We start from the raw sequence: 24,167 nt of genomic DNA, 5'->3' as shown, positions 1-24,167 counted from the left end.
CGCGCTTCTCCCTTTTTTAATGTTTCCTGCCGCATGGACCCGGAACCTATAGGAAGCCGCCGTCAGTCCAGAAGGGAGCAAGTGAGAAGAGAAACCGGAAGAGAAAGGCGCCCCTACTCTAAAGCGGACTCTGTAAGACATTCCCCAGAAAGTCTGAATAGAAGGCGGAAAACTTTATTGAAAACAATAAAACCTTCTTTGCCCAGACTTGGTGTCTGTGCTAATCCCTTACCCAGGCAAAAACTGGTGGCAGAAGTGGGATCCCCTGTCGAATCCATTTGTACCACAAAGATGGACACCCTGATACAGCATCTGATAAAGGGACAAGAGAAGCTTGAATGGGCCGTTGAGCGGCAGATGTCTTCTGCACAAGCAGACAAAGACGCCTTCAAGGATACCTTCGCTGCGCAGATGGAAGGACTGCAGCAGATGTTTGGAACCCCTCAGGTCACCACCCCAAAAGAATCCCGTAGTCTGTCGCATGGTCATGCCGGTGTGGCACTACAAAAGTATGTCCCGGGTGAGGACCCAGACGCATTCCTACTGAATTTTGAGAGAGCTGCGAGGGCATGTGGATGGCCAGAGGATAGATGGCCATTCTTCTTAGCTCCCTGGTTAACAGGAGAAGCGCAGTCAGCGTACCAAGTGGCCAACGCCACAGGTGATACCCAGTACAACGTGATCAAAGACGTGATCCTGGATCACCTTGGTTTAGACACAGAAGCGTATCGGGTTCGTTTCCGGAAGGAACGGGGGCAACCCAGAGAGAATCCTAAAACCCTATATTTTCGCCTTAAAATGGCTGCGGATAAATGGTTAAGGCCGCACTCCAGTACCAAGGATGACATAATGAAGAAAATGTACTTGGAACAGTTTTTGGAGTCGCTACCATATGGAACACAAAGGTGGTTGAGGCAGCACCCTCACCTCTCCCTTGAAGAAGCCGTTGACATGGCCACCACCTTTTCGAGAGCTCAGCCCCCCACCTCACCCCGGGAGAGCGATAAACAAAGCAAGACCCTATCCACCAAGCAAGAGAAGAAACCTCGTCCGGTGACAGAACCTGTTCGACATAAGTCCGCAAGAACCGAGATACCACCATTCCATGGACCACAATGCTTCGAATGCGGTGACTGGGGTCACATCGCTCGGATGTGCCCAAAACGGAAGACAAGTGAGGAACCCATGGAAGTGGGCTACGTTCCCCGATCAATCCTATACACCGCTGAGATGGGGCCCGCGTTCCATGTAAGTGTACACGTGAATGGAAAAAGGGTTAAAGCCTTGCTAGATTCAGGGTGCAAACAGTCAGTTATACAGAGGTCCCTAGTCAATATTCAACAAATTATCCTCGATACTGTGGTCCACATCAAATGTGTGCAATGGGATATCAAACCTTATCCTTTAGCTGTCATCACTAACCTCCCTCCACAAGGTCCTTCCTGCACTGTACGGGTTGGGGTTTTAGAAGCACTACCAGAAGAGCTCATATTAGGAACTGACAATCCTGAATCTGACAATCTGAAGACTATTACATGGCCACTGAAGTGTTTTTATTCTGTATAATTATTGTAATTTTAATGGAATTATTACATTGAATGACTATATTGTGTATGAATGTACTCTTTAATTGTGAATTATTTTTTGATATTTACACCAACAATAAATACTATTGTGGAATTTTTTAAGTCTTGTTGTGGCTACGCTAATTGGACACTTTTAGGATACAATTATACTAGATAAATCAATTGCCTAGGAAGTTATTGTTACATTGTGTTTTACCCTGTCCTAGGAATTCTATTTGCTCGAACTCAGGGGGTCGTAGTTATTTGCGCATTACTCCTCGTAGGCAACAAACCTATCACATAAACATACTAAAAAAATGGATAGGAGACCCTCCCAAAGCGGTAGAACTGACAGTTCCGACAACAGGTAAAGAAACCAATACTCTGGATCAACTTGTAGTCAACCAGGACCTGACAATGAAAGCAAAGACCTCACTACGGAGGACATTGGAACCCTTTTCTCCCTTGTTTTCGGACCTTCCCGGGAAGACCACCATAACAGAACATCAAATGCAGACCATTCCAGGAAAAATAGTGAAATTAAGACCTTACAGAATACCTGCAGCCAAGCGAGAGGCCGTAAGAAAGGAAGTTCAGTCTATGTTGGAGTTGAGTGTTATACGTCCCTCCTCCAGTGATTGGTCCTCACCAAGTAATGGTACCCAAACCAGATGGAACAACGAGGTTCTGCATGGACTTTAGAGCCTTGAATGCCATCTCCTCATTTGATGCATACCCCATTCCTCACATAGATGAGCTGATCGAGAAGTTGGGTGAAGCACAGTACATAACAACACTCGATTTGACCAAAGGATACTGGCAGGTACCTCTCAGGGAAGAAGACCGGAAAAAAACTGCTTTTGCTACAGCCGAGGGCCTATATGAGTTTAACGTCCTCCTCCCTTTCGGTTTACAAGGAGCGCCTGCCACTTTTCAGAGGCTCATGAATACAGTACTACATACCCATTCGGCCTTCTGTTCTGCCTACCTGGACGACATCGTGATATACAGAAAAACATGGGAAGATCATCTAAACCACTTACACACCATCCTGACCACCTTGAAACGAGCCAGACTACACATACACTCAAAAAAATCCAGGGTGGCCTATCAGAAAGTAAGTTATCTGGGGTACATGTTAGGACGAGGACTTATAGCTCCTCAATCAGACAAAGTAGAGGCGATAGCAGGAACCGCCTTTCCCCAAAATAAAAGGGAACTCAGGGCCTTTTTAAGCTTAATTGGCTACTACAGGAGGTTCATTCTCCAATTTGCGGAGATCGCCACCCCCCTCACCGACATGCTACGTAAAAATAGCCAACCGTCACCGTTCCTACACCCCAGTGAACCCATGACACAGGCATTTGACACCCTAAAAAGAATAATCACCACCAGCCCCGTCTTAGCTTCCCCAAACTTAAACACACCCTTCATACTGCATACCGATGCTTCCAACTACGGTCTGGGCGCTGTCTTGTCCCAACTGTCGGAGGAAGGAGTAGAACATCCGATCTTGTACATTAGCCGCAAATAATTCCCTCGAGAAACCAAGTATTCCACCATAGAGAGAGAGAGTGTTTGGCGGTTAAATGGGCAATAGACAAGTTGAGGTACTACTTAGAACGGAATCCATTCACGTTGTATACGGATCATGCCCCCTTGCAGTGGATGTACAACAACAAGTCACAAAATCCCAGAGTAATGCGCTGGTTCATGGCACTGCAACCCTTCTTGTTTGTACTTCGTCATAGAAAAGGGAAGGAAAAACAACAGTGCAGATTATCTATCAAGGGTCTTCCCTCTCCCCAATCGGGAGAAACCAGGGGAGGAGGTGTGTGACATGACGGGCTTACCTCAAACGAAACGCACAGACACTGAGGACTGGTGGATCACAAACCCTCCCTCTGCAGCTTTCATTTCTCCCCAACAGGACCCGTGGACTTCCGAGACCAGAAGCCCGTCCTGCCTCGAGGACTCGCTGGAGGAAAGCATCTTCGAATGGGGAGACCCGAAAGACGTGAATTTGCCCCGTGATGTCACCTCCTACACGTCCTCAACTCCGAGGGAGTCCCAGAAGGAGGTGTGGCCGAACACCAAAAAGGAAGACGCGGAGAAAGGCGAGACGATGGTGCTGTTTGGAGACGTGAGACCCGAGAAAAAGGAAGAAGGCGCGAAGACCGGGAACCGACGACCTCAGGAGGAGCCAGGAGGCCAACTCCCCCACGAGCCGCCCAGCCACGCTCCAGGAGGAGCGTGGCTTGTGCAGGTACGCAAACACTTCACGGGCTGGGAGGAGGAAGGGCGACAGAGCGCCCCAGTAGCTCTAGAAGCTGCGTCCTCGCCGTAATTCTTTTTTTTTTACTTTTGGCCTTCATTTCAGCTTGTTAGTTGTTTTCTTTAATGGGCACATCCACTTTGAGCACATTGCCTACTGGAAACCGTTCACGAGTGGTACACGTGTGTTTGGGTGCCCCCTCACTACCTCCCCTTGCACTACAAAACAAGGGACAAGGAAATTTACGCGCTTCTCCCTTTTTTTATGTTTCCTGCCGCATGGACCCGGAGCCTATAGGAAGCCGCCGTCAGTCCAGAAGGGAGCAAGTGAGAAGAGAAACCGGAAGAGAAAGGAGCCCCTACTCTAAAGCGGACTCTGTAAGACATTCCCCAGAAAGTCTGAATAGAAGGTGGAAAACTTTATTGAAAACAATAAAACCTTCTTTGCCCCGACTTGGTGTCTGTGCTAATCCCTTACCCACGCAACAATGATGAAGTGGAAGGGTCTAGGGGATAGCTATCTAGCTCCTAAATATGATCAAGTTGTTATGAATGTATTGATGCATCAGCGGTATTGCAATTCATTAACGGAAGGGTGTATGGGGTGGCATTCGGTGGATGAGGAGCAGTGTGATTTATTGTATGTTTAAATTCCTTTTCCTTGTTTACAGTCATTAATTTGTAATGATGTGGAAAAAACTTTTTAAAACCAATAAAATGTGTCATAAAAAGAAAGCAATGTCAAGGAGGGCAGTGCTGGGAAGGAGCCAAAAGATAACCGAAGACCATTGCCATGAAGGTAACACTGTCCATAAACAAATGCAGAATACACAGTATGTTAACACAATGACAGATAAGTAACACGATCTGACACAAATTTAGCATGACTACATAATATCTAATGACAGTGCCAAGCAAAAATCACAGGAAGACCAGATAAGACAGCAGGTTTGTTATAACTATGAAACTTGGAACTGGTATGGCGAACACCTGTATTTCATGAGACAATGATATGTCCTGTGGTGACAGACTGTGGTATTGAAAAGGCAGACAGGGATTCTGCCATGCGGCGAGTTTGTGGTGTGGAGCCATAAACATAAATGGCATACGAAAGAACCATACAGGATCTCTTTGAGCATTTGCAGCCACCTTGTGCGCTTGCCAGCCAAGTGCAGGACTGCTTATCAGCAAGGCAGGTTCTGGAAAACCATCAAGGTAGATCAGGAAAAGCTTCTTCCACCATCCATTTCCTTGACGGTGGTGATGGCCATGTGTCCATTGAGGTTTGGCTTTGAAAAAACGTCGGGTGGGTGGGTAGGGGCTCCACAAAGATTAACAAAGCAACAGGGAGTGTTGCCACTCATTTCACCTGCACTTGCAAAAGGGACTTGGCCAGCCTTTCTAAAGTCTTGGCTGAGGTGGAATAGATCTTTTGCCCATACCTCTGGATAAGTTGAATTTGCTTGGGACTGACACGCAGACAATCTTGCCAAAAACAGCATGGCAGGTAGTAGAGCTTCAGCAGTGCTTCATCTTTACCATTGCTATAAGGTCTATCTACAACCTCAGAATACTCTGTAGCGAAGGGCATGTAGGTCTGTGTTCACAGAGTTTCCTTTTTCTGGAGTGGGGCTCCAGCTTGAATGCTCAATTCTTGGAATTTGGGCAGAAGCTCTAGGACAATCAGATATAGTTCAACTTTTGAGTTACAAAAACCGAACTAGTCCGGTTGGAGCATGTCCTTTCTCTTCAGAAAGAATGTGATGGCTAGACCACCAGAATGCACTCTGGGTTTCCTGCCTACATCAGGCCAGGGGGATACATTCTCTAGGGGTCTTCGCTGGTACTAAACTTTATATGGAGAAAAAGAAACCAGCTTAATTAAAGAAGAAGGGGTGGAAATGGACTGCACCAGTTGTTTCGCAGTGGGAAACAGCCATCCTCTGTTACGTTCAACAATCATAAAACTGGCTTGATCGCCTTCAGTGCACTGATGCTAATTTTCTGTTTGCACTGATTCTGAGATATGCCATTGTTTCAAAAGCAGTCTAGATACTGCTTTCAAACATTTCATTTTTAGATTGGCACACCTCTTTTACACTCTGCATCTCACCAACAATTCACGGTTCCCATTTCCTTAAACTGTGGCGAGGTCGGAGTAGCGGATAAAAGAAACTGCTAAATAAAATTCTCCACAAAGCCTAAAAAGTAATCGAAACACTACATTGCAGTACAGCCAAACTTTTTGTGTTTTAATCGCCTACTTATTTCAAACAAAAAGTCGGCGTAGTTCAACCTTCTTTTAATGTCTTTTGACAGTGTAGAAAAATAATGCACAACTCCAATTTGCAAAATATTATCAAAAGCTCCCAATGAACATGCTGTTTAAAGTGGCACAACTCGCCATTTGTATGAAGTCACAGGAGCAAAAATGGTGGACACGCACTGCTTTTAAGCTAACCAAGTTCCAAATACTGGTACCCAAATTATATAATTTAATTCATCTCTGCCATACATTAACACACCTCCATTTATCCAAAGGAAGCAATTCAATAATACACATTTAGATCTTTGACAATGCAAGCATGTTTAACCATGATCATTCCAGCGCATCATTCGCAGGATCTTCAGACAGTCAACTTCGTTTCATAGCAAAATCTAGTGGATTTTAACGATGAAAGTTAAAAACTAGAGTAACACTGTTCTCAAACGCAGTGCTATCTTGTGGTAAGCATTGAGTATTTTGTATATTTTTCCTTTGATATCAAAATAATGAATAGGCAATAACTCTAACCCTGCATATATCAATAGACAACCAATGTTTTCATACTAGTAAGCCGGTGCTATAGCATGGCCCAGCAAACACCTCATTATTGATATATGTGTTATCAGCAGGACACTAGCCAGAATCCAATCATATATCCAGTGTTCAGTGGTAAATACAAAAGTTACCATCAAAATGGCTTATAGTGACAGTTATTTGGTGCATTGCTTAGATACTTCAAAACTGAGGCACAATGCAAGGTATGTGAACCAATTATTTAATATTTTTAAAACTCAAGACAAAAAATCTTACTGATGAAAACTCAGCATTTCCCAATCTGTTTCAACATCTTGTGCTGGACAAATTTCCTCCAAAGTGTCGGGGCAAACTTCTATCAATCTGCAAAGAAGTGACCAACCAATCTGGAAAAAAAATAAAATCATGTTTATAAATGTACTACAGAGGTCAGAATGATAGCTCTGGTTTTATATTTGCACAACATTTTACATCAAAGAATAACTATGATCACGCGATTGCAGTTGGCTCATTGTGCCCAGGTGCAGAGCACACAGTTCTATAAAAATGAAATACATTTTGTCAAACCTTATAAACCCATTTGCGGTTTGTCAACAAAATTCAGCTGAAAGAATCTGCCCTCACAATATCCACTGCCACACGAAGATCTGCTGGCACCTGCGAACAAAAGCAACAGCCCAAGAAATCTGGTACATAGGCCTCTGAAGCCAATGCATCCTCTTGATTAAATAATGCAGTGCTGTAGTGCGTTGGTCAGGCATGCTGTCGTAACCTTGCACTAGTGAATGGAAAGCTATTAGTTTGACTTGTGGGTGTAGTTTTCCGCTCCCCTTCCATTCCCAATTAGCCAATTCACAACCGTACTAGCTAGCTCTAGGTTCAAGTCGTTTATATTGGTGCTCTCCAGAAAAAACAGTGTTCTTTCTGTAACCTCCTCTAGCAAATGTGTTGGGAACAAGGAAGTCTCTCTGGCCAGTTTCACAATATCCTCTTTTTTTTCTCCAAGACGTTCTGCTGTCTGGACCATCCCTGTGGCACCAAGGCTCGTGCACTTCTGTATCCCTTTCTTTTAAACACTTTCTTCCTATCTCAGGCTTGATGAGTCTCTGTCAAATTCGTAGTCCCTCTGTAACTCTCACTAACTTTCCTGGAGCCCCTCTCTCTATTTACCTCGTTTCTTTAATTAGGGTAACCTCCTTTGGTCACCGGTTTCTGTATGTGACTGTTTGTTCTCATTTTCCCAAGCAGCCTGTTCTCCTGTTACCTAGTTCACTCAGTTAGCATGCCCTTCCATATTGTCTCTTGTAGAGTTCCCTTTTCTTTGGAGAACAAAGATGTGGTACTGGCTGTTCTCTCAAACCTGTGCTCTCCATTTCAGTTTGTGCCAATAGTGCCCCTTATTTAATGGCCCCATCACACATGTTCAATCCCCAGTGTACCTGCCACCCATTTTATGTTTCTCCCCTTCCTGTTACCCACCTTTTTAGCCAGAGTTCTCCCTGGAAGCATGGCGGGAGCAATAGGTGTTGATGAAGGGCCAGCCATGCCTGGTCAGCACTGTGGGTCCCTCAGAATTTACCAACTATGACTGGGTAGTCGGGCACTGCTGTTACTTGGGTTCAGTAGTGGCACCAAGACTTCTTCCTCATCCTGGTAGTGTGAGCCCACAAACTACTCTATCGCCTCTGGGTTTACCCCTCCTGCTCGGCATCCTCCTTTACTCGTTGGGGGAAACATACCATGGTATAAGTCTTTCTTATGTATTCACTAGGCTCCCACTTTTTGAGTCCATATTTTGTTCCTCTTATTACCTGTCCAAGTCTGTTTTCACTTTCTAACCTCTCCTCTCCCTTGCCTTTTCTAGGTTCCCACTGTCTTCCCTATCAAATCAAATAATCTTTATTTTCGATCATTTAGATCATCAAAGATATAAATACATAGCAATTTTAAAATTGTAAAATTTTCGTTATTTTAGCATTTACATGTAAACAATGGCTTTCGAAAATTTCATAATACAACCATTAAAAGCATGAAAAAGTATTCTAAAATCTTTTGGCATTATACAACCCCCCCCCCTCTTTTAAAAGGCGGATTCGAACATGCCACATAGCCATTAAGTACTTTGCCACTGCAAAAACAATCGGAGGTGACAGATCGGTTTTTAGAATTCTGAACGCAGGCAAATATTTCCTGAATCCCATGTTTTTAAGAATGGGTACGAGCCAATACTTCCTCGCTCTTTGGTAGGCTTTACAAAAAAGGGCCACATGTAAATCACTTTCCTGTGGATATGCACAGGCTGGGCATTGCTCTGTTGTTGGGGGCTGGGACCAACAGCTGGTAAAGGCCCTCAGAGGTGGAGAACCATATCTCCACTGCAAATAGAGCTTTCTTGCCATCACAGGAGCCATACCATCCAAAACACTTTCCATTAGGTAAGAATCTTTCAATTGTATGAATGTATTAGTCAATGAACCCACCCGCATACTGTCTAAAGCAGTGGTCAGCTTTGACTGGTGGTAGAGTTGTGAAAGTACCTTTCGAGGGGTCCTCCTGCTTGAGTTTACAGGGTCGGTCCATAGATCCACTAGACCTAAACTCTCACATGATCTTTTTATATATCTTAACCATGGGATGTTACTGATGTTTGGTAAGGTTAGGAAGTCCTGCAGCTCGCTTCTGTAGTCACTAAGTTCCTGGCTACTCCAAAGTCGTTGCCAGAAGGTTAAAGGTTTTAAACCAAGTTCCTCGGAGATTGGCCTGAGGCCTAGGTCCAATCTCAGAGGAAGCAACGGCGTATTCGGGGGGAGAGCCACCAACTGCCTGAGAAATTTGTTCTCTGTGCTTGTTAGGTTTTTAACATGAGTATGACCCCATAGCTCACCCCCATATGTAACTGAGCCCCGAGCTTGAGATTTATAGATCTGTATCAAGGGGCCCAGCGGACGATATATAGATTTGCCCACCATTCTAGTAATACCACCCACTTTCTGTGATAGTTTCATATTTGCCTTGATCATATGTGTCCCCCATGTCATTTTCTCGTTCAGGGTTACCCCCAAATATTTGAATGTGGAAACCCTCTCCAATCGCACTGTACCTAACAAGGGGTTAGGACTTGTTGAGGGGTTAGGGTTCAAAATCATATATTTTGTTTTGGAGGCGTTAATTTCGAGGCCCCACTCGGTGCAAAATTGCAAGAACCCATCCACTATCCGTTGAATTCCCATGGGGGATTTAGACAGCAGCATCTTCCCTATCACCCTGGGGCCATGGGATCATTTTCCCTCACACACCAATTTCCAGGATTCTTCCAAGTGGGAAGATTACTAGGGAACTATGACAGAATGTGTACATTAGTTTGATCTGTACTCTTTCTATGTTTAGCTGGAATTTGCAGGGCTAAAGAGACAAGAGCCTTCGCAAAATTCAGCATTGCTAACTTTATTCTGGGCCAACTAAGTAAGAGGAGCGTGGTCAGTGCTTAAAATACACTCTCTACCCTCCAAAACATTATTTCATTTTTCTGTGCCCTTTTCAACACCAGACATCCTTTTCGATTGTGGCATATCTCTACTGCCATGGGAAATGCTTTATGGTAATAAATACAACAGGTTTTTCCACCCCACTGACTCTACTTAGGAAAGGACTGCTGTGAGAAATCGAGCTATTGATTGAGAGGATGATAACCCTCCTTAAGCAACAACCACAATCCTTGACAAGGTAAATCACATAAATCACTAAAGTACTTGCGCAAAAGCAATCAGGCTTAACTTAGAGGAACTGTGTGAAGTATTTATGCAGCACACAAACAGTAGTAAAGTAAAAACACAACACAACCAAAATCCCAAACCAACTTAGAAAATAAAGTAAATTTTAATATAAAATGAGCCCAATATGACAGAAATCTCAGAACCGGGGATGAGCAATTTCAAAGTTTTAGGTAGGTATAGCGCCTAACAGCGCAAAGCGTTACTCGTAGTTATCTGGTCATGCTAGACCAAGGTAAAGTTCAGACCGACTGCGATGGAGTCAGATACAGGGCCCAGGTTAGTGAAGAGAAAGTTACATTCTCAAAGCTCAACACAAAGACTCCAGAACTTCTGAATTTCTCCTTTTCTTGTAGAGGAGTGCACTCTGATGCCATCCAAGGGACCAGGGCCAAAATGTATACATCTCCATGGGGAGCTTAGATGGAGGTCGAACTGGAGTTCAGTTTGCCAATTTGGTCAGAGAATTCAGCACAATAACATTTTTGTAATGCAAGTCTGATGTGTTTATTGCCCAAGTTAAATGCTGTTCATTGTTTGAGTAAGGTTTGTCATCCTGGCAGGCAGTGGTCAGATAAAACTGGTTTGTGGAGAGTGCTGTGCCTTCAGAGCTAGAGGCATGGATGAAACCCATGGTATACGAAGAGAGGTATACGAAGAGAAGGCTGTTGAAGGGGAGGAAATTGTTATATAGAACCCTAAGATGGACTCTAATGGATGAATGTGATGAAAGAGGTATATCGGTTTACCCATCACAGACCCTCTGCCAGCTTTAAGAGGCTGTGACGGGAGGTGTTTCAATTCTAAGGGGGCAGGGGATGAGCGTGAAGGTACTTTCCAACCCCTCTTCCACGTCGCTGATTGGAAGATTTATCAGACGCTCCCTTCCTTTTTTTACTAAAGACCCTCCATGTAGCGATTTGCTGCAGAGGGTGGAAGACTAGCTAAATGTTTTCCTGACTGTGAATGAGGGTGTTAGTGAGGAAAACCGGCGACCTTTAGTTTGAAATCAAGACCCCAACTAAAGGGACTCCAGCTCAACTAATGAACTATCAGTACAGTAAGACCATGTGTAGGCATTTACAAAATTGAATGAAGTTTACTAATGATGATGTTAAAAAACCCTTTTTGGAAGATGGAACCTGTAAGAAAGTGGATTATTATATGGGATGGGTGGTTGTCCACCTCAAGGAGCGATGACACTAAATATTCAGGGTGAATCCCAAAGTTATTAATTGAACCTCAGCTCAAACACTGGATACCAGTTGTACAGAGCACGTGGGCTTAAATTAGGGCAATGTGTAAAGTATTTATGCAGTACCAAAACAGTAATAAAAGTTAAAACACCAATCAATAAAAATCCCAAACTAAATAAGAAAAAAAAGAGTAACATTTTATAAATGGACACCAAAAAAGACATAAATCCAATATAAAGAACTGAGGATATGATTTATTTTTTAAAGTTTAAGTAAAATAGCCCCAAAAAGCACAAAGCACGAATGATAGACTAGAAAGGGGTACAGTAAGAACTAGGCGCGATTTCTTGCAAACCACCAAAGAACTCAAAGACCTCCAATGGGCAAGCCTGAAGAAGTATCCAACAAAAGTGCATTAAAATTAGGCATCTTTGCCACAAGGTTCCCCTGATGCCTCCAGATGACTTGGAAGTACAAAACATTTCAAGTTCCAATGTTTCAGGGTTTCTGGCGTACCTCTTCTGGGTCACATCTAAAGCTCCCAATGGCTCAGAGACAACACCTACGGACTAGAACTCACTCTAGTAGAGGCCACCAGCATAATCCTGTCCAGGCCCAGTTGCTACTGGGCGACTGGTCACTTCAGGAGAAAACAAAGGCCTCTTGCAGCTTGTTGTGTCGCTATAGCCACACAAGACATCACTAAACTAACACTTGGGGAACACTTCTTAGTCCAGAGAACAAGAGGTATCAGGCCTAGTCCTTGAGGGCACAGATAGCAGGGTCCAGTCCTCTTCTGTTCTTTTACAGGACAAAAAGGTTTTCAGAAAAGGGTTCCTTGGGGTGCCACATATATGGCGGGCACTAGTCAATGGGTGGGGATGACTTCTGGATACTCCCTAAGCAAAAAGTAAAAAGTTTCTGGGGCAACCCTGCCCATTTTTTCAGCGGTTCCTGACTTGCCTACTCAAACAATCCCACTGTGAGCCTCACTCCTAAACTTCATGATGGGGAAACACTTTCTCCCTTGTACAAACCCTGTGTTGCCACCCAGAGGTGTGGCAGAGAATAAGCAACCCTCTCCCTTGTATCCAGTTTAAACCAGATCTGGGGGTATCTTCCCTCCCACTGAGTTCGGAGCGAGCCTAGTTATTGTGGCCTTGGGAACAAAAGCTTTCATTTCTTCAAGTCTCTCCTTACACTAAACTATGAATGGGCAGGCCTCGCCTCAATTTCTGTCATGTTAATGAAGTTCCTTTGTCCACCCCAAATGTTCTTCAAGGGCGGATGGGGATGCCTTATTAATATTTAAAAGTAGGATTTCTCCTCACGTCAAAAATGATTATTTTGACAGGCCTCACAGCAGGTTTTAGGCTGCTGCAGTCGGGCTAAACAGGGTAGGTTCAAAGCTATGTTTTCTCTGTCACTGTAGTGGATGGCACAATCAGTACTGCACTCCACTCCACAAGTGACATTTAACTTACCATGGGACGTGTGAAATTCTGCACCATATACTATGGCCTTATATGAAAGGTAAATGTGTCAGTTAGGTTTAAGCCAATTTCTAAATAGCTGAGTGGGAGCACAGACACTTTACTCCTTTTAAGTAGGGCTAAAACAAGCAAAAATAAGGCAGAACATCTGGGGTGACTATGCAGAAAAGGCTGACGTAGTACAGCGCCTTTCTTAGAGAGCAACTGTATAATCTTAATAAACGTATGACAAAACCTAAAACAAACCTAGTCTAGAACAGCGGTTGGCTTTCCTAAACTGGAATGAGAAAGTCATGGACCGCCAGCAGAAATCTCAGGGGAGGGGTCTTAAGAACACCCAAGAGAAACTGAGATAGCACATTAGTCACCTGAATTACTAATTATAACCGTGACACAGTAGAAGAAAAGAGTGAGGACATATTAGATGTTTTGAGCTTTCCAGAACCAGCATGGTGCAGAACAGGCAAATGTGCACGGGAATAAGTCACTGGCAGGAGCTGCTCCACAGCTCGTCACACTCTCACTTGTGCATCTGTCAGTAGTGCGGCTAGAGCTAGAACAAGATGAGAACCGGACATGATGAAACTACACTAGAAAGCTTTGATACACTCTCATTCCCTACCGTTCAATTTGAAACACTGGCTTGGAGGGGTCAGGCACGCAAAGTGACTAGTACCTGGGATAGTTTAAGACTAAATGTGGGCCAAACAGCAAAAGACTCGGACAGAATAGCTGAGCCTGAGAGGTGAGCCTCTTCACCTAGTGACGAGGAGAGAGACAACCCAACTGACTTTATACATGTCAAACTTGATCCACTTTAGCCAATGTGAGAGGCCTCTGGCACTGGGCTAGGTGGTCAGGTCCCTGATAACATTGGACAATCCCATCAGACCTTCTGAATATTACTTGTTCATTACCTAGAATACAGGACAATACATAGAAATTCAGAGAAGAATTGCAAATGGCTTTTGGGTGTAATAATCATATATGGGCTGATGTTAATACGAGTCATTATGCAGCGAGAAGTAAGAGACCAACTGGTAATAAAAGTTAATTGGCTGCAACAACCACCTGCAAATGATACTGCTTTACTTGCTGCTAGAAAGGCCTTGTTGAATGCTGCTGTTGAAGAATGTCCAGCTAAAAATAACGGGACCACGCTTAGTAATTATAAAACAAACAAAAGGGGAGTTTTTTGCGGATTTCCCTGATCTTTTAAAAGATGGCTTTCATCGCTACTGGTGTACTGTGAATGCTTAATACAACTTGAGAAGAAATAGGAGCTGCTTTCATTTGAGGGTTGCTACCCAAGGTACACGAGCAGTTAAGAACGATATGTAGTTGGCAACACAAACCTCTGTGAGCATTGGTTTCAAGAGCACATGAAACAATTCACTAAATTTAAACTGAAATCATTACAAATGGAATCTCATCAAGAAATGATCAGATGTGGAGGAATTTGGCATTAGGGTAAACTTGTAGGGAAGGGTGGACAGGAACGCAGGAGGTGATAAGAAATCAAGGGCAGGCAAAGGCAGAATTTGCACCCCCTTCTAGGGTCTCACATTTCAACTGTGATCAACGAGGGAACCAAACACGAGAATTTCTAAACCTACACCATTGTACACACAAACAACCTGAACAGTCTTATGTTCCTCCTCCTCCTCCTCCATTAAAATGATATGCAATGTTTTAGGACAGTCTGAGGGGAGCCATTCATGTTCTAGTCCCTGTATATCAGAAAGGCATATAGGTGCGATGCATCATCCATGCAAAGCCCATTTCGTGTCTAATCAATACTGGTGTTAGCCGATCATCTCTAAATACCTTTGAATTTACTACTCTTTCTCTTTCAGGCAAAACAGTTGCTAACAGTTGGAATATTTAAAATCGTCGTCATCACCAAATTACTGAACCTGAGTCTTATCTTCCTATGTCTAATTACCAATCAACAGGTCTTCCTCTTGAGTCCCAACTCATGCGTAATTCTGTTGGGCAGGGACCTTCTGTGTAAACTGAATTCTTCTAATGTTTTTGCTGTGCTAGGTGAAAATGGCAATCATTTTGAAGCTCATGATCCTGCAAAAACACCCCTTCCCAAACTATTGCTCGCATTCTGGATCAACTTCCGTCCTCCTGGTAGTCACAACTTGCTAAAGATAAGAGTTAGATTTTAGCTGCTGAAATGTCCCAATTGAGACAAAATTCAACTTACTCCAATGCCCCAAGGCAGAAGCAGGAATCCTCTAGTTGCTGTTAAAGTGCAAGTTTTGTTTTAACAATTGTAATTGAATCCAAAAGCCTGCTAAAGACACCTAACAATTTGTGCAGGAGGTCTGTGGCGTTAATCCTCTTGCATTGTCAAACTTTCTCATTGTGCCTAGTCCAGCTACCATTTTGTTTTACATACTGGCAAATGCCTCTTGGCTCACTGTTGTTGATTTGTGCTCTGCCTTTTTAGGTTGAGTCTAGCGCAGCGTGCATGCGCTGGTCTGCGAGGCTTCTTGTTATCTACTTAGTGTGGGTCTGACTCCTCCCACCAATTGGATTGGCTTTTGCATAGACTCCAAGATTGCAAATGGCTAAAGGTGGGTGCATGTCCCACCTCTTCTGAAAGGTTCACTCCCACGGTGTTTTGCCTGCAGGAGCGAGCAGAGGAACGCAGGGTGGCAGCTGCAGTGCCTCCTTGTCTCCACACAGCGCAGAGTCAGTTCCTACTCGTATCCTTTACTAGCACTTCATCTAACCCCCTCATCCCGCCCCCACCATCCTCAACTTACTCGCAACATTCCTCACCAATATAAAGAAAATCACAAAAAAGCAATTGCTGCAAACATCCACTGCTAGTTGTCGCTTTCTCGTAGCGCTATGTTTCGCCAGGGTTTGAGCGCTACACAACTGTCAGGGTATACACTACGCCCTAAACCCGTCTTTCCGGAAGTGACTGACTGAAAAGTAATTGCTTCGGAATGTGGCCATGCCCTGCCTCTTTGTCCCGTGCTCCCAGGAACCCAGCACGCAGCCTCCGGGAGGCTGCTAAATTTTTGTTCGTTTATTTTGCTGGTGCGGAGTGCGGCGATTCCAGGTCATCGTGGTTACGGCGGACGGAGTGCGGCGATTCAGAGAAGCACGCTGAAGAGTGCATCGTTGTACGGGGGACGGAGTCGCGAGTATTCCAGTGAAGCCAGCTGCTTGGGAGCGTCGACCACGAGATCCGAGAGTCAGCGGGAGGATATCGGATCGGTCAGCTGGAGGCATCCCCGGGTTTCGAGTGTAGGCGGTTGGCTTTTAGGCACGCGCACGCGCCGAGAAGGTATTTCGGGGGCTGAGGCTCGGGTTTTACAAGGCTGTGATAGAGGGAGCACAGTACATGGCTCCGGTAGCAGGTTTCGATGTCTGATGACTGTTAAAACCGGCGAAGATTATTGAAAACGTGCAGTGCCTGGGGTTTTGCTGGCCTAGCGGTCTAAGTGGCAGTGTTGGTGTGTAATTACTTCTGAGGCACGGGTTCGAGGCAGACTGCTGCCGGCTAATTTTCAGAATTTATATAAATTTACATCGGCCTCAAGACAGTCACTGGGGGCATAAAGGTGAAGGTCTGAGACTCTTACTAATAAGGTTGCAGGTTTAATTAACATTGTCAGAAGTGAGCCTAGTGCTCGTTAGGGTGCAGTATTTAACCCTCTGTGAATCGGTTCAGGTGGAGAGGAGTGCACAGTGGTGATTGTGGGTATAGAATTTTACCAATTTCGGCGTTTTGGCGCACTTTATCGCGCTCACAGGGTTACAGGCTTTCATGTGTGATTCGCAGGGGGGGGGCATGTACAGTGGGTATAATACTATGATCTTAATATTGCAGCTAAGCCTGTGTTGACTGTTTTTGCCAGGTAAGGGCCCGGCGGGTCTCGGTAAAGGAGCAAGTAGAGTGGTATTAGCAGGCTATTGAGGGATAGGTGTGTGGGTCTTTGATATCATAGCATGTCGGGTAAGCGGGGAGCTAAGCGTTCTCGCATTGAGCATATGCTGGAGGCTATGATGCGCTGGATGGCGACTATGGATAGGAGATGGGGCAAGGTGGAACAAATGGGACACAGCCTAGTAGAGCTCAGGCAGAAAGTGGAGGATCAGGGCGGGCCGTCAGCCCGGCCTAAGCGGACAATAGTGCCTCCAAAGCCCAGGGGGGAATTGGAAGCTCCCCCCAAGCGTGTTAGGAGTAAGAAGGGGAAGAACCAGGACCCCAAAACAGGGCAACTGTTAGAGACACCGGATGGGGACAGTCCTTCCAGAATTCCGATAGCGCCAGAGAACCCCGCAAGGTATCCTTGATTTAGTGCCCAATGTGCCAAAACCTGCGCCAATTCCGGCGCTCCCAGCAGTAGAACCGGTGGTACCCAGTGCCATACCAATAGTGCCCACACCATGCCCAAGTGTCCCGGTCCTGAACCCCGTTGGCCCGGTCCCGGTGTTAGCGCCAGCAGGGGGAGGGCAGGTGCCTCTGGAACTGGCTGCGCAGATAGCGGCTGTTCTTCCTTGGTTAGGTGAAGGGGGGATGCTGCCACTGTCGGTGGGCGCCAAAGAAGTAGGAGAGGACCCATTGGCAGAGGCACAACGAATGGTGGCAAGGATCATGGCGGCCCCGAGTGGGGAGCCAAGTACGGGCACAAATAAGACCAGTCAACGCTTCCAGAGAAAGACAGTGGAAAAGAAAAGACGGCGGAGCCAGCGGGAGTTGTGGCAAATGGTAAGGAGCTGCCCTTGCAATTATCGGGCGCAGGGGTGTTACCTTCCAGGAAGGAATACTTAGCACAGCATGTTGCACGCGATGTGAAAGAATTGATTTGGTCTGGTGCCTATGCAAACATGTTTTCTCTACTGGTAGACAATAGGGAAATGGAGTATGCTAGGAGGCAAAAGGATTGGATGCTTCCCAGTGATTGGCGGGTTGAAATGTCAAGATTCAGGGTAGAGGAGACATGATAAGGGCCTTTTCAGTGTTTATGGCCATAACGCTGAGCGTTCACCTAATCAGCAAGCTGAAATGTCATGTTATCAGAGCAGTGTGACATTCACACATGATAAATATGGTGGCGTGGGTTGGAAGGAATACGATATGAATTTCAGGAAGGCGAAAGAATTTGACCCCTCACTTACATGGGACCGGGTGGATTCTATCTCATGGTTTGACCAGTTTGGCCCAGGACAGCCGGGCAATGCAGGCCAAAATTGGGGCAAGGGTCACACTTCTCAGCCACCTCATCCCTTTCGGCCAACGCAAACCGGGGGCGCGGCCCCGGGTACAGGGAACGGCGAAAAGGTGTATGCTGGGATTTTAAGAGAAAGTCATGTACCAGAGCCCAGGGCACCTGTAAATTCAGGCACGCATGCTCTATATGTAACCACCCCTCGCAGCCAGAGTCAAAATGCCTCAAAAAAGGGAATGGTTTTTCAGGAAATAGAGGCAGGAAGAAGCAAGAATAAGGAAAAGGAAAGGAAGGTAACGCATTCGCCCATTGAAGTATTTGCTATGACTCCCTGGTTGAATAGGTACCCGGACCATGCGACTGCTAGGATGTTGCAGGAGGGCTTTTTGTACGGTTTCAGGATACCGGCGGGGAACTACACAGGGACATCAGAGTGCAAAAACCAATTGTCTGTAAGATCAAACCCAGGGGTGGCAGAGCAAAAAATTGATAAGGAGTTGTGCTTAGGTAGAATAGCGGGTCCATTTGACTCCGCCCCTGTGCCAAACTTTGTCTGCTCCCCCCTGGGGATGGTCCCCCAAAAGGAGGAGGGAGAGTTCAGGTTGATTCACAATCTATCGGCCCCCAGAGGTAAGGCATTGAATGACGCCATCAATGAAGAACTCTGCAGTGTGAAGTATGCTTCCTTTGATCAGGCTGTAGAGATGTTAAGGGTTTTGGGACCAGGAGCCCTGCTGGCAAAATCGGATGTTGAATCGGCATTCCGGTTACTGCCGGTTCATCCTTTAGATCATCACCTGCTAGGTTTTTCATTTCGGAAGAAATTTTACATGGATAAGTGCATGCCCATGGGGTGTTCGGTTTCCTGTGCATACTTTGAAAAATGTAGTTCATTCTTGGAATGGGTTTTCAGGCAGGTGACGGGGCACCAATTTGTTATGCATTATTTGGATGACTTTCTATTTCTGGGGTCGGCGGGCTCACAGGAATGTTCTGGGGCATTGGAGGAATTTTGTGTGCTAATGCGTACATTCGGTGTCCCTCTGGCACCAGGGAAGACGGTAGGGCCCACGACCACAATTGAATTTCTAGGCATCGAAGTGGATTCAGTACAGGGGTGTTTTAGGTTGCCGCAACAAAGGTTAATGAAATTTCGTGCAGCTTTGAAAAAATGTCTGACTAAGGAAAAAGTGACTTTACACCAGCTGCAGCAGGTTGTAGGACAGTTGAACTTTGCGCTACGGGTGATACCTATGGAGAGATCATTCTCCCGTTCCATCTCACAGGCCATGACGGACCTGCACGAAAAACACCATCATACACGGCTGTCATCTGAGGTTCGCAAGGACATGCGGATTTGGATCGCATTTCTGGAGGGATTCAATGGCAGGGTAGTGTGGCCCGGTCCCCCCACTACTTCTGCTGAGTTGGGCTTATGGACTGATGCAGCGGGCAGTGTGGGATTTGGTGCCATACTCGGGAACCGGTGGGTGGCACAGGAGTGGCCGGTTTGGTGGAGGGAGAGTGGTTTAACTGCCAACATAGGGTTCTTGGAATTATTCCCTATTTGGGTGGCACGGACGGTGTGGCCCCAGTCTCTCCAGAACCAATCGGTAATTTTCTGGTCAGATAATATGACAGTGGTTGAAGCCATCAATCAACAGGCGGCAAGGTGTAAGATGATTCTCCGCCTGTTGAAAGAGATAGTGCTACTATGTATGAAGCTGAATGTACAGTTTAGGGCAAAGCATGTACCAGGGGTGCAGAATAATGCGGCTGATGCACTCTCTCGCTTCAAGATGCAGGTTTTCAGGGAACATCTACCATCGGCAGAGGCAGCAGCGGCACACTTCCCTGAAGTACTTTGACAGATTGGTGCCCCCAACTGCAGAACCTCGTGGCTGCTAGCCTAGCACCCGGGACCAGGAAAGCTTATGAAGGGGCGTTTTGGTCTTTCTGTACTTTTTTGGGGCAGGACTGGTAGGAAAGATAGCATAATCCTGGTGCATTCCTCTTGTTTTTAGATCACCTGCATGGGGAGGGACGCTCCGCGGCGGCGGTCAGGCGCCATGTAGCGGCAGTTTCTTTCTTTGCCCAGATCAGAGACACGAAAGATCCCACAAACAGTTTCATTGTATGGAAGGCATTGAAGGGGTGGAGACGCATGCAGGGTGCGGCTCCTGACACCAGGCAGCCGATAGGGTTCGAGCGGCTGAGTGCATTGCTGACGGCATTAGGTGTCATCTGCAGTTCAGAGGGGAAGACATTATTATTCAGAGCTGCCTTTGCGTTGGCTTTCTATGGGGCATTTAGGGTAGGTGAATTGGTTGCACGTAACAAGTCGGATGGGCAGGGTGGGCTCTTACTGGAGCATGTGAAGATACAGGGGGATACTCTGTTATTAACCATCAGGAAATCAAAAACCGATCAGGAAGCTCGGGGAGAGCGGGTGGTCCTTCATAGGGCACAAAACAACCCTTGTTGCCCGTTAATGCACCTAGAAACGTACCTCAGACAGAGGAGCAGTGCGGTAGGCGGGTCATTGTTACTACATGCGGACGGTACCCCACTCACCATGTTCCAGTTTAAAAAGGTATTGGCAATGGCGCTCAGCAAGGCTGGTCTGAATCCAAAGGTTTTTGGTACACATTCCTTCAGGATAGGAGCTGCCACTGAGGCAACGGCCAGGGGTTTGCATTGCAGTAGTGTACAGAGGATTGGACGATGGGTTTCCAATAGTTATAAGCGTTATGTGCGGCGGCACATGTTGTGAATACACGATGCAATAGGGGTCTGATGTTTGTTTTGTTTATCTATTTCATACACAGTTTCACGAACCTGTCACGCAGGAGGGAAACTGCCGGCACCACAACAACAGGATTCGGCTCAACGACGGTCAGAACTACAAAGAAAAGGAACACGTAATGTGTGGATTGTGGGGCATTCGTATGTACGGCGTATGAAATCGTTTTTTCTTTCAGGCAATTACAGGCAAAGAGCAAAGCAGCAGGGTTTCACAGTATCCTTTCACGGAAAAGGGGGCCTGTGCCTTAGTCAGTTTAGGGGTTTCATGACTGGTCTTCTGAAGAAACACAGTCCTCCGCCCACAATAGTTATTTTACATTTGGGGGTGAATGACTTGGTGACGTTAGGCAGAAGGGTCTTGATTGAGGGCATAATCTCTGAGGTCGGCTGGTTAGCCAAGGCGTGCCAGAGCTGCAACATAGTTTGGTCCCAGATGATATCCAGATCAAAATGGCGGGGGGGGGACTCGGTGAGAGCGTTGAATCACTCCGTAAAGAGGGTCAACAATAAAATAGAGAAACTGTTCAGATCTCCTAAATTACAGAACATTGCACATGGGTGTGTCAGGGGAGAACCGTGCTTCTTAAAAGACGGGGTTCACTTGACTAGGTTAGGGAATGAAATAATGTTGGAGAACTTCCTAGCATTTCTAGGGAATTTAAGGGCATGACCTTTCTGAGTAGCAGGGGGGGGGGGGGCAGGCAGTCGGGCAACTACACTGGCCTGTGGTGGTAAGGTCATAACTGGTGAGCAGTAAATTTAAGGTCCTTAGGGGGCGGCGCCATTCTCAGATGGGGTCGCCCAGGGAGAGGGACAAGGGGTCTCTCCTATAACTCCAGGGGCGGTACATCCGGTAGGCTGGATGGGTGCGGAGAAAGGGGGGAGTCACGCTTTCTTTAGGCTGGTTGGCCACCCCGCACTGGCATGGACGTCACTAAATGGTGCAGAGTGCAAGACCCCCCAAATTTGAATGGAGTCAGGGAATGTATGGGGGTAACGGGGGGGGAAGGGGGGGGAGGAGTACCCTCTCGGTAAGCGGGCCCTCTGCGCATGCGCAACTCTTACGGGAGGGCGTGGTTAATTGATAAGGATCTGACACCAGTTAGCGAGTTTGCCGTAGGCCCAAATAGGATACGCAGAAAGTAATTAATGTATGATTATGATCCTTATGTTAGATTCGGATAGGAGAAACTATGTATTAGAGATATGTTAAGGTTAGCCATCTGATATCTGTGCATATGAATTGTAATCAAATGTCGTGTTATGTTTCTGCGTATAATTGTGTAAATATTGTTTATTTCAAAAAAATTTAATTTTGTTTGCATATTTTAATAAATACGGCCGGGTTTTTTACGACCCCCACCTCCAAAAGAAATTCCCTTCTCATGTCCATCATTAGGAATGAGGTATGCGCAAGGGGGAGGGGGAAATTCGGTGGTCCCAGACCATATGAGCGCTACACAACTGTCAGGGTATACACTACGCCCTAAACCCGTCTTTCCGGAAGTGACTGACTGAAAAGTAATTGCTTCGGAATGTGGCCATGCCCTGCCTCAGAAATGTGCCCAATTCGAGCCAAAAAAGTGTTCAGCTCTTCAAAACGACAGCTGGCAGAATGCCTCCAGCACAGCACACTGAAATTAGGTCCTGCTGCCAAATACCGGTTACTGCAGAGGTGGCTTGTCGACTTCCTCGAAAGATAGTGTTCTGAAAGTCAGGTCAGTAACACTTTGCTGTCAGCCTAGATGGGGCCTGAATGAGTGCCTCCCACGCTCCACTTTAAAATGCAGCCAAGCTTACAGCTCATGTGGTCGGCGGCAATCGAGTGAGTCTGCGAGTCACTCTGCTGATTATAATAAATTATTATGAAGAGTCACACACAGCAATTTGAAACCCTGGCAGCAATGCTACCCTTCTAGGGACTACTCCTTCCCCCCCGGTGTCTGTACTTAGTTTTTAGTATGTATTTTATTTTGTGACGCGCTACGTGCCACAGTGCTGTTTCAAGAGAACGTAAAGTGCCCCAGGCTAGTTAGGTCTCGGCTGCGAAGGCTGCGCTTGCGCAGTCTAGCTCCGAGAATTAATGACTTGGAGAAGAGGGGCTTGAACCCGCCCCTCTTCTCCCCTGTTCTCCATTGGCTGGCCTCTTGAATGCTGGCCAGCCATTGGAGAAGAGGTCAGTCATTCAGATTAAGCCCCGTCCTTTTCGGATCGGGGGCGTGTTTTTTGCAAGAAGTCTCAAGGAGGAGATAACAGCAAAACACGCCCCCGAATCCGAAAACGACGCTGCCTTTCTCCGAGGCATTTCTGCTCTGCCTCGGAGAAAGGCGGTGGTGTCCAGCATCAGGTTCGTGCAGCTCGCAGCTTCCTCCTTGTTATTTTCTTGTAATCCCTGTTGTTGGGAACATTTCCTTGAACGTGCAGTTTAACGTTTCAAGGAACAGTGTTTGTTTGCGGCTGGGCTGCGGGGAAACAATCTTTTTTCCCGTCCTGCCACCCGAACTGCAGATTGCATAACACTGTGAGTGTTTCTTCTGAGAAGCGTCGTGTAGGCAGTAGGCAAAGCTGTAAATCGTGAGGAAGCCGAAGTAAAACATTTTAAGATCAGTATGTTTAACTTGAATAATTAATATGTACTGGGTATAAAGGGGAAAAGTAACTAGAGGAACAGAATTGTTACTGCGTTCCTAGATGCGAGAAGTTTATGAGCGGATGACAGCGTGATGAACCAATTAAAAAAAAAACGCGAAGCTTTCTTCGAACTAGTATTCTTATAAACCTTGCTGCTAGGAACTTACTTTATATGACGCTGCTACTGAGAAAATTCAAACTAAGGTGGCTTGGAAGAGTCCATCAGATGTTCTTCCATACTGTGCTATTCTTACCGTACCTTGCCCGCTGGCGGTGCTGTGGGGGGATCATATGGGGTGGGGGGCGGGTATTTAGCAAAGTTAGCTTGTGACGCCTTGCGAAGGGGCGGGGCCGCCAGCTTCCATCAAGGGTCGGACACCAGTTGCCTCACAACAGTAGGCTGAGTGACACAGCCTCCTAGCCCCTTCTGTT

The 24,167-nt window shown here is 46.1% G+C and overlaps 1 protein-coding gene across 1 annotated transcript in view; it reads right to left on the bottom strand.

The window, feature by feature from the left end:
- The window catches only part of LRRK2 (leucine rich repeat kinase 2), a 1,602,077-nt gene that overhangs the window by 1,471,172 nt on the left and 106,738 nt on the right, over window positions 1-24,167 (bottom strand). The window contains exon 3 of the mRNA XM_085654107.1: window positions 6,916-7,025. Coding sequence (XP_085510233.1) covers window positions 6,916-7,025 — 110 coding nt within the window. The remainder of the gene's footprint in view (window positions 1-6,915; window positions 7,026-24,167) is intronic.

This window comes from Triturus cristatus, chromosome 4_1, assembly GCF_964204655.1.
Source record: "Triturus cristatus chromosome 4_1, aTriCri1.1, whole genome shotgun sequence".
Lineage (NCBI taxonomy): Eukaryota > Metazoa > Chordata > Amphibia > Caudata > Salamandridae > Triturus > Triturus cristatus.
The sequence above is the reverse complement of the archived record's forward strand: the minus strand, read 5'-3'. Positions and strand labels throughout refer to the sequence as shown.